Source organism: Panulirus ornatus, chromosome 67 (assembly GCF_036320965.1).
Source record: "Panulirus ornatus isolate Po-2019 chromosome 67, ASM3632096v1, whole genome shotgun sequence".
NCBI lineage: Eukaryota > Metazoa > Arthropoda > Malacostraca > Decapoda > Palinuridae > Panulirus > Panulirus ornatus.
In genome coordinates this window covers 14,466,267-14,477,612 of record NC_092290.1, presented here as the reverse complement: position 1 = coordinate 14,477,612, position 11,346 = coordinate 14,466,267, and the positions used below count along the sequence as shown (strand labels likewise).

Genomic DNA, 11,346 nt, shown 5'->3' with positions numbered 1-11,346 from the left:
TTTTCCCTGAACTTAACAGCCCTACCTAATATAACTTAATTCTTAAGGCAAGACTAGACGACGTCATTATATTTCATCAGCCTACCCCTGAATCACTTCTCATAATGGTAATAAGGGTAATCTATGAGTTGATCTCTGCCTCACTAATAGCTCTGAATATATCAGTATGTTGTTGAATGGTGAAATACTTTCGTTCATAGAATTAAGAGTGGTGGAGTATAAGTAGAAGCATTACATGTTTCTTCAAAATAAAGCAATAGTGGTGCTCTGAAAACTGAGGAAAATACAGATGCAAATGATGGTAAAAAGGTCTTGTAAATGCTTGTATAACAACAGAGGTAACCATCTAGAATACAAATACATCACTATTAGCACTGAATACTGAATAACTGTGTTCTGCAATGTTAGTGTAGTGTTTAGAGACAATAATAATAGCTGCAGAGCATAATTTAAAACATCATGTTTTACTTTACAATAATAAGGCACTATGGCTTATGGACAATGCTGAAAATGTGGTGTTTGCCAATGTAAAAGTTGACAATTAACTCAAAGTATTCATCTATAAAACAATCACCTAATTTTACCAAACCAAAATGATAGTAGAAATGTATCAGAATTATATAATCAGCTGCTGGGGCATGAAATGTATCTAGAATTATATAATCAGCTGCTGGGGCATGCATTATGTGTCAGCCGTTTGTTGACATCCTACACAAAGTTGGTACACAAAGTTGGAAAGCCATTTTCTTAAGTGTAAGTGGTATATTTCAACTAGAATACTGAAGGTTAAGATAAATTCTGAGTGACTGGGAGGTTAAAAGAGCTCTTCATGGGTTCGGTTAATTTCTAACAAGTGTAATACCTACTTTCACCATCAATCAACACCACGGTTTCTCTAATATGCTACTGTGTCTTATTTAATACCAAGCAAAACAAGATATGTTATTCTACAATTATTTCTTTATTCATACCTGAACAAATGATTTAAACCATACATAATCATTTCCTGTGGTTAACTGTAATGAAGAGACTTTTACCCAAGCAGCTGCTCAGTCTGTCACACTTAAGTTTATGGGCAGCTGATGCAAAACTCAGGCATGAAAATGCATGTAACACTTCAACTAAAATAACAAATATGATAAATCTCAGTTGCCATAAGATATGAAAGACCTTAGCAGGTTCTGTTGATTTCTTACATTTCATCATCTTCATCTACATCAGTTAAACCCCATAAACATTATCTTATTTAACAGCAAGGAAAATAAATCATGCTCAAAATCACCCTTCGCCCTTCTTTGCTCTAACAGCTTACGAGAAATACAAAACACTACAAAGTAAATAAAATCCACTCTAAAATGGAGCTAAACTGATAATTACTGTAAGCAATCCAGTGTTACGGCTCATCTAATCCATCAATAATTTCTGCGTTGCCCTTAAACTATACAATTTCCTTAACTTCATCTTTACTAATGAGAACATGCATTCCCTGACTTCTACAAGTATATTTTTCATACCTCAATTAAATTATACTATTTTCTAAAGTATCCTTAATGTACCAGAGACAACAATCATCCTACAGCAGTTATTCCTCTTCTTATCAGAATGACTGTCAACTTGTCACTGACACTAAAGTTTAACTGCAAGAAAACATAATCTGCATACTGATCTGTGTCTTGTTTATATGCTTTAACTCACTAAATGTGTGACTAAATCAAGAGTACTGTCCATCACCTGTCACACTACCTTACTTCCCGCGGCTTATCACTAGTCTATTTAAATCCTCGCATTTCTGCATTTACTCAGAAGCATAAACTCGAAATGCACCAGCAAGCAAAAATTTGCAAAAGTTAATATAATTCCAGATACCAATTATGAGCTACCATAAATAAGTGTGGATGCCAGATTGTAATCACGTAGCAGCAGACTGGGGGAAAGTTCAACGAGTTAAATATCACAATGACAAAACTCGGGCAATCTAGTGGACAATCTGGAAGTAACAATATACAAATTCGAACCCACCGACCTTACATTTCTGTCATGGTAAAAACGAGTTGTATCCTAACTCAATTTCCCGACCACCTGACAACCCTTGACGCACTGTGTCGTAGCCAAGGAATCAGATTCACCGTTAGATAAGTGGCTGTAGATGTCAAACTACCCGACGAAGGGGAATGCATCTCTCCGCGCCAGCACCACACCATTCTCCACACTCGACATTTCCACTCATTACAATGGAACCTCATCTACAGGATGAAGCTTTGGATAACTTTGAGACTGGCGAGTAAAACGAACCACGTTCTGGGGGGAATAAACACCATACTCACATATTCTATACAATAATATTCAACCTTACCGGGGATACTGATCATCATAGAGACCTGCCATGTTGGTTTCAAGTGAATGGACATGCCAAAAATAAGCGAAAAGAATGCAATGCCTAAAGTATCTTTCCTCCCTCCGACAATATTACACATTTATTCACATATAACGTGTTCAAATAAATCAAAGTGCGTTTTGGTACCCTTTTCTAAAAAATGCATAACCATTTTTTAATCATAATGATAACAAACGTAAACAAAGATATCGATTAGTCTGGCCAATATCCAGCATGGCGCTCTCCATGGAGTGGGTTCCGAGGAGGTACAATCATGGGAAATATATACCTTATCTTCATTCATAACATATTTTTGAAACACTAATTGTCTCCATTGACTTATAAACAGCGTTCTAGGTCTCAAGTCAGATTTCGGAAAACAGCGGACATTACGAACGCAACAGTATTGTGTAGGTACTGTGATTATAAAGATATTTATTTATTGCAGTAAGCCTACAACCGAGAATGAAGATATTAAGAAATAAGGGTCCTTTTTTTACCTATGCGTGTTATGATTGTACTGTAACTATCTCACAGTAATGAAGATGTACATCACATTATCTATGACAAGACAGTGAACTGCTGGATTAAAGTCTGCGAGAAATGAATTTTTAATTAACCCTATTTACTGCATTTTCGAATTCCTTTTATTTTGTTGTATTGGTCTGAATTAACATACGTTCGTTTTGTTCTCAAGACTCCTTCTGTAGTCGCGTAAGACAAAATTAACAAATTACGTGAAACGGGAGCATTCACCTCGCATAACCTCACTTCACACCATTGGGAATTGCGATCAAAGATGGGTGTTCTTCTTCAGTTAATACTTATGAGATTGTAGTTTACTTAAAACTTTTCGTAAGCAATTTCTGCCCATCATGGATAAGAGCTAGAGGCTACTCAGACTCATCAAATGAAGCCATATATTTATTTATAATTACCAAAGGACTAATTATATGGAAAGTCTTAGTGTTACCCAGGACCTTTTCAAAGGCTCCTACAGCCTAAGGCTGCGCTACTTCCAGTAGCAGGGAAATACAGATTCCTTTGTGGTGAGAAGTGTAACTTTTTCATCCTCGGTGTAGCCTCAAGAAGGCGGAGTCCGGTAACACCATAAGGCATATATATATATATATATATATATATATATATATATATATATATATATATATATATATATATATATATATATATTTTTTTTTTTTTTTTTTATACTTTGTCGCTGTCTCCCGCGTTTGCGAGGTAGCGCAAGGAAACAGACGAAAGAAATGGCCCAACCCCCCCCCCCTACCCATGTATATACATACGTCCACACACGCAAATATACATACCTACACAGCCTTCCATGGTTTTCCCCAGACGCTTCACATGCCCTGATTCAATCCACTGCCAGCACGTTAACCCCGGTATACCACATCGCTCCAATTCACTCTATTCCTTGCCCTCCTTTCACCCTCCTGCATGTTCAGGCCCCGATCACACAAAATCTTTTTCACTCCATCTTTCCACCTCCAATTTGGTCTCCCTCTTCTCCTCGTTCCCTCCACCTCCGACACATATATCCTCTTGGTCAATCTTTCCTCACTCATTCTCTCCATGTGCCCAAACCACTTCAAAACACCCTCCTCTGCTCTCTCAACCACGCTCTTTTTATTTCCACACATTTCTCTTACCCTTACGTTACTCACTCGATCAAACCACCTCACACCACACATTGTCCTCAAACATCTCATTTCCAGCACATCCATCCTCCTGCGCACAACTCTATCCATAGCCCACGCCTCGCAACCATACAACATTGTTGGAACCACTATTCCTTCAAACATACCCATTTTTGCTTTCCGAGATAATGTTCTCGACTTCCACACATTCTTCAAGGCCCCCAGAATTTTCGCCCCCTCCCCCACCCTATGATCCACTTCCGCTTCCATGGTTCCATCCGCTGCCAGATCCACTCCCAGATATCTAAAACACTTCACTTCCTCCAGTTTTTCTCCATTCAAACTCACCTCCCAATTGACTTGACCCTCAACCCTACTGTACCTAATAACCTTGCTCTTATTCACATTTACTCTTAACTTTCTTCTTCCACACACTTTACCAAACTCAGTCACCAGCTTCTGCAGTTTCTCACATGAATCAGCCACCAGCGCTGTATCATCAGCGAACAACAACTGACTCACTTCCCAAGCTCTCTCATCCCCAACAGACTTCATACTTGCCCCTCTTTCCAAAACTCTTGCATTTACCTCCCTAACAACCCCATCCATAAACAAATTAAACAACCATGGAGACATCACACACCCCTGCCGCAAACCTACATTCACTGAGAACCAATCACTTTCCTCTCTTCCTACACGTACACATGCCTTACATCCTCGATAAAAACTTTTCACTGCTTCTAACAACTTGCCTCCCACACCATATATTCTTAATACCTTCCACAGAGCATCTCTATCAACTCTATCATATGCCTTCTCCAGATCCATAAATGCTACATACAAATCCATTTGCTTTTCTAAGTATTTCTCACATACATTCTTCAAAGCAAACACCTGATCTACACATCCTCTACCACTTCTGAAACCACTTCTGAAATATATATATATATTTTTTTTTTTTTTTTTTGCCGCTCTCTCCCGCGTTTGCGAGGTAGCGCAAGGAAACAGACGAAAGAAATGGCCCAACCCACCCCCATACACATGTATATACACACACTTCCACACACGCAAATATACATACCTATACATCTCAATGTACACATATATATACACACACAGACACATACATATATACCCATGCACACAATTCACACTGTCTACCCCTCCCCCCTCATGGATGCGGGGTAGCGCTAGGAAAAGACAACAAAGGCCTCATTCGTTCACACTCAGTCTCTAGCTGTCATGCAATAATGCCCGAAACCACAGCTCCCTTTCCACATCCAGGCCCCACACAGCTTTCCATGGTTTACCCCAGACGCTTCACATGCCCTGATTCAATCCACTGACAGCACGTCAACCCCGGTATACCACATCGATCCAATTCACTCTATTCCTTGCCCGCCTTTCACCCTCCTGCATGTTTAGGCCCCGATCACTCAAAATCTTTTTCACTCCATCTTTTCACCTCCAACTTGGTCTCCCACTTCTCGTTTTTTGTTTTTTTTTTCGTACTATTCGCCATTTCCCGCATTAGCGAGGTAGCGTTAGGAACAGAGGACTGGGACTTTGAGGGAATATCCTCACCTGCCCCCCTTCTCTGTTCCTTCTTTTGGAAAATTGAAAAAAAAAAACGAGAGGGGAGGATTTCAAGCCACCCGCTCCCTCCCCTTTTAGACGCCTTCTACGACACGCAGGGAATACGTGGGAAGTATTCTTTCTCCCCTATCCCCAAGAATAATATATATATATATATATATATATATATATATATATATATATATATATATATATATATATATATATTATTTATTTTGCTTTCTCGCTGTCTCCCGCGTTACCGTGGCAGCGCAAGGAAATAGACGAAAGGATGGCCCAACCCACCCACATACACATCTATATACATACACGTCCACACACGCAATATACATACCTATACATCTCAACGTTTACACGTATATACACACATAGACATATACATATATACATGTGTACATAATTCATACTGTCTGCCTTTATTCATTTCCATCGCCACCTCGCTACACATGTAATAACAACCCCCTCCCCACTCATGTGTGCGAGGTAGTGCTAGGAAAACAACAAAGGCCCCATTCGTTCAAACTCAGTCTCTAGCTGTCATGTAATAATGCACCGAAACCACAGCTCCCTTTCCACATCCAGGCCCCACAGAACTTTCCATGGTTTACCCCAGACGCTTCACATGCCCAGGCTCAATCCATTGACAGCACGTCGCCCCCGGTATACCACATCGTTCCAATTCACTCTATTCCTTACACGCCTTTCACCCTCCTGCATGTTCAGGCCCCGATCACTCAAAATCTTTTTCACTCCATCTTTCCACCTCCAATTTGGTCTCCCACTTCTCCTCGTTCCCTCCACCTCTGACACATATATCCTCTTTGTCAATCTTTCCTAACTTATTCTCTCCATGTGACCAAACCATTTCGAAACATCCTCTTCTGCTCTCTCAACCACAGTCTTTTAAATACCACACATCTCTCTTACCCTTACTTACTCGATCAAACCACCTCACACCACATATTGTCCTCAAACATCTCATTTCCAGCACATCCACCCTCCTCCGCACAACTCTATCCATAGCCCACGCCTCGCAACCATACAACATTGTTGGAACCACTGTTCTTTCAAACATACCCATTTTTGCTTTACGAGATAATATTCTCGAGTTCCAAACTCTCTTCGAGGCTCCCAGAATTTTAGCCCCCTCCCCCACCCTATGATTCACTTCCGCTTCCATGGTTCCATCCGCTGCCACATCCACGTCCAGATATCTAAAACACTTCACTTCCTCCAGTTTTTCTCCATTCAAACTTACCTCCCAGTTGACTTAAACCTCAACCCTACTGTACCTAATAACCTTGCTCTTATTCACATTTACTCTCAACTTTCTTCTCTCACACACTTTACCAAACTCAGTCACCAGCTTCTGCAGTTTCTCACATGAATCAGCCACCAGCGCTCTATCATCAGCGAACAACTGACTCACTTCTCACGCTCTCTCATCCACAACAGACTGCATACTTGCCCCTCTTTCCAAAACTCTTGCATTCACCTCCCTAACAACCCCATCCATAAACAAATTAAACAACCATGGAGACATCACACACCCCTGCCGCAAACCTACATTCACTGAGAACCAATCACTTTCCTCTCTTCCTACACGTACACATGCCTTACATCCTCGATAAAAACTTTTCACTGCTTCTAAAAACTTGCCTTCCACACCATATATTCTTAATGCCTTCCACAGAGCATCTCTACCAACTCTATCATATGCCTTTTCCAGATCCATAAATGCTACAAACAAATCCATTTCCTTTTCTCAGTATTTCTCTCATACGTTCTTCAAAGCAAACACCTGATGCACACTTCCTCTACCACTTCTGAAACCACACTGCTCTTCCCCAATCTGATGCTCTGTACATGCCTTCACCCTCTCAATCAATACCCTCCCATATAATTTCCCAGGAATACTCAACAAACCTATACCTCTGTAATTTGAACACTCACTTTTGTACCCTTTGCCTTTGTGCAATGGCACTATGCAGGTATTCCGCCAATCCTCAGGCACCTCACCATGAGTCATACATACAATAAATAACCTTACCAACCAGTCAATAATACAGTCACCCCCTTTTTTAATAAATTCCACTGCAATACCATCCAAACCTGCTGCCTTGCCGGCTTTCATCTTCCGCAAAGCTTTTACTACCTCTTCTCTGTTTACCAAATCATTTTCCTCAACCCTCTCATTTTGCACACCACCTCGACCAAGACACCCTATATCTGCCACTCTATCATCAAACACATTCAACAAACCTTCAAAATACTCACTCCGTCTCCTTTTCTCATCACCACTACTTGTTATCACCTCCCCATTAGCGCCCTTTACTGAAGTTCCCATTTGCTCCCTTGTCTTACGCACTTTATTTACCTCCTTCCAGAACATCTTTTTATTCTCCCTAAAATTTAATGATACTCTCTCACCCCAACTCTCATTTGCCCTCTTTTTCACCTCTTGCACCTTTCTCTTGACCTCCTGTCTCTTTCTTTTATACATCTCCCACTCAATTGCATTTTTTCCCTGCAAAAATCGTCCAAATGCCTCTCTCTTCTCTTTCACTAATAATCTTACTTCTTCATCCTACCACTCACTACCCTTTCTAATCAACCCACCTCCCACTCTTCTCATGCCACAAGCATGTTTTGCGCAATCCATCACTGATTCCCTAAATACATCCCATTCCTCCCCCACTCCCCTTACTTCCATTGTTCTCACCTTTTTCCATTTTGTGCTCAGTCTCTCCTGGTACTTCCTCACACAAGTCTCCCTCCCAAGGTCACTTACTCTCACCACCCTCTTCACCCCAACATTCACTCTTCTGAAAACCCATACAAATCTTCACCTTAGCCTCCACAAGATAATGATCAGACGTCCCTCCAGTTGCACCTCTCAGCACATTTACATCCAAAAGTCTCTCTTTCGCGCGCCTGTCAATTAACAGGTAATCCAATAACGCTCTCTGGCCATCTCTCCTACTTACATACGTATACTTATGTATATCTCGCTTTATAAACCAGGTATTCCCAATCACCAGTCCTTTTTCTGCACATAAATCTACAAGCTCTTCACCATTTCCATTTACAACACTGAACACCCCATGTGTACCAATTATTCCCTCAACTGCCACATTACTCACCTTTGCATTCAATTCACCCATCACTATAACCCGGTCGCGTGCATCAAAACCACTAACACACTCATTCAGCTGCTCCCAAAACACTTGCCTCTCATGATCTTTCTTCTCATGCCCAGGTGCATATGCACCAATAATCACACATCTCTCTCCATCAACTTTCAGTTTTACCCATATTAATCGAGAATTTACTTTCTTACATTCTATCACATACTCCCACAACTCCTGATTCAGGAGTAGTGCTACTCCTTCCCTTGCTCTTGTCCTCTCACTAACCCCTGACTTTACTCCCAAGACATTTCCAAAACACTCTTCCCCCTTTTCCCTTGAGCTTCGTTTCACTCAGAGCCAAAACATCCAGGTTCCTTTCCTCAAACATACTACCTATCTCTCCTTTTTTCACATCTTGGTTACATCCACACACATTTAGGCACCCCAACCTGAGTCTACGAGGAGGATGAGCACTCCCCGCGTGACTCCTTCTGTTTCCCATTTTTTAGAAAGTTAAAAATACAAGGAGGGGAGGATTTCTGCCCCCCTGCTTCCGTCCCCTTCTAGTCGCCTTCTAGTCTTCTTTCACCCCTATCCCGATAATATATATAAATATGTATATTTCCCTGGGGATAGGGGATTCCCCGCGTGTCGTATAAGGCTACCAAAGGGGACGGGAGCGGGGGGATAGAAACCCTCCCCTCCTTGTATTTTAACTTTCTAAAAGGGGAAACAGATGAAGGAGTCACGCGGGGAGTGCTCATCCTCCTTGAAGGCGCAGACTGGTGTGTCTAAATGTGTGTGGATGTAACGAAGGTGAGGAAAAAGGAGAGATAGGTAGTATGTTTGAGAAAAGGAACCTGGATGTTTTTGCTCTGAGTGGAACGAAGTTCAAGGGTAAAGGGGAAGAGTGGTTTGGGAATGTCTTGGGAGTAAATTCAGGGTTGGTGAGAGGACAAGAGCAAAGGAAGGAGAAGCACTACTCCTGAAACAGGAGTTGTGAGAGTATGTGATAGAGTGTAAGAAAGTAAATTTTAGATCGATAAGGGTAAAACTGAAAATGGATGGAGAGAGATGGGTGATTATTAGTGCATATGCACCTGGGCTTGAGAAGAAAGATCATGAGAGGCAAGTGTTTAGGGAGCAGATGAGTGAGTGTGTTAGCAGTTTTGATGCACGAGACCGGGTTATAGTGATGGGTGATATGAATGCAAAGGTGAGTAATGCGGTAGCTGAGGGAATGATTGGTGTACATGGTGTGTTCAGTGTTGTAAATGGAAATGGTGAAGAGCTTGTAGATTTGTGCACTGAAAAAGGACTGGTGATTGGGAATACCTGGTTTAAAGAGAGATATACATCAGTATAGGTATGTACGTAAGAGAGATGGCCAGAAAGAGTTATTGGAATACGTGTTAAATGATAGGCGCGTGAAAGAGAGACTTTTGGATGTTAATGTGCTGACGTGCAACTGGAGGGATGTTTGATTATTTTCTTGTGGAGGCAAAGGTAAAGATTTGTAGAGGTTTTTCGAAAAGAAGAGAGAATGTTGGGGTGAAGAGAATGATGAGAGTAAGTGAGCTTGGGAAGGAGACTTGTGTGAGGAAGTACCAGGATGGAGTAAGTGCAGAATGGAAAAAGGTGAGAACAAAGGACGTAAGGGGAGTGGAGGAGGAATTGGATGTATTCAGGGAAGCAGTGATGGCTTGCGCAAAAGATGCTTGTGGCATGAGAAGCGTGGGAGTTGGACAGATTAGAAATGGTAGTGAGTGGTGGGATGAAGAAGTAAGATCATTAATGAAAGAGAAGAAAGAGGTGTTTGGACGATTTTTGCAGAGAAATCGTGCAAATGAGTGGGAGATGTATAAAGGAAAGAGGCAGGAGGTTAAGAGAAAGGTGCAAGAGGTGAAAAAGAAGGCAAATGAGTGTTGGGATGAGAGAGTATCATTAATTTTAAGGGAGAATAAAAAGATGTTTTGGAAGTAGGTAGATAAAGTGCGTAAGACAAGAAAACAAATGGGAAAATCAGTGAAGGGGCTAATGGGGAGGTAATAACAGTAGTGGTGATGTGAAAAGGAGATGAAGTGAGTATTTTGAAGGTTTGCTGAATGTGTTTGATGATAGAGTGGCAGATATAGGGTGTTTTGGTCGAGGTGGTGTGCGAAGTGAGGGGGTTAGGGAGAATAATTTGGTAAACAGAGAAGAGGTAGTAAAAGCTTTGCGGAAGATGAAAGCCGTCAAATCGGCGGGTTTGGATGGTATTGCAGTGTGATTTATTAAAAAAGGACGTGACTGTGTTGGTGTGGTTGGTGATGATATTTCATGTATGTATGACCTCACGGTGAGGTGCCTGAGGGATTGGCGGAATGCATGCATAGTGCCATTGTACAGTGGCAAAGGGGATAAAGGTGTGTTCAAATTACAGATGTATAAGTTTGTTGAGTATTCCTGGGAAATTACATGGGAGAGTATTGATTGAGAGGGTGAAGGCATGTGCAGAGCATCAGATTAGGGAAGTGTAGTGTGGTTTCAAAAGTGGTAGCGGATGTGTGGATCAGGTGTTTGCTTTGAAGAATGTATGTGAGAAATA

At 41.2% G+C, this 11,346-nt stretch overlaps 1 protein-coding gene across 1 annotated transcript in view; it reads right to left on the bottom strand.

Moving 5' to 3' along the window:
• Positions 1-2,391, bottom strand: part of LOC139747004 (uncharacterized) — a 46,430-nt gene extending 44,039 nt beyond the window's left edge. Inside the window, exon 1 of the mRNA XM_071658720.1 lies at positions 2,354-2,391. Within this exon, the coding sequence (XP_071514821.1) occupies positions 2,354-2,385 (32 nt within the window). The 5' untranslated portion in view covers positions 2,386-2,391. The remainder of the gene's footprint in view (positions 1-2,353) is intronic.
• Positions 2,392-11,346: the final 8,955 nt, after the last annotated feature.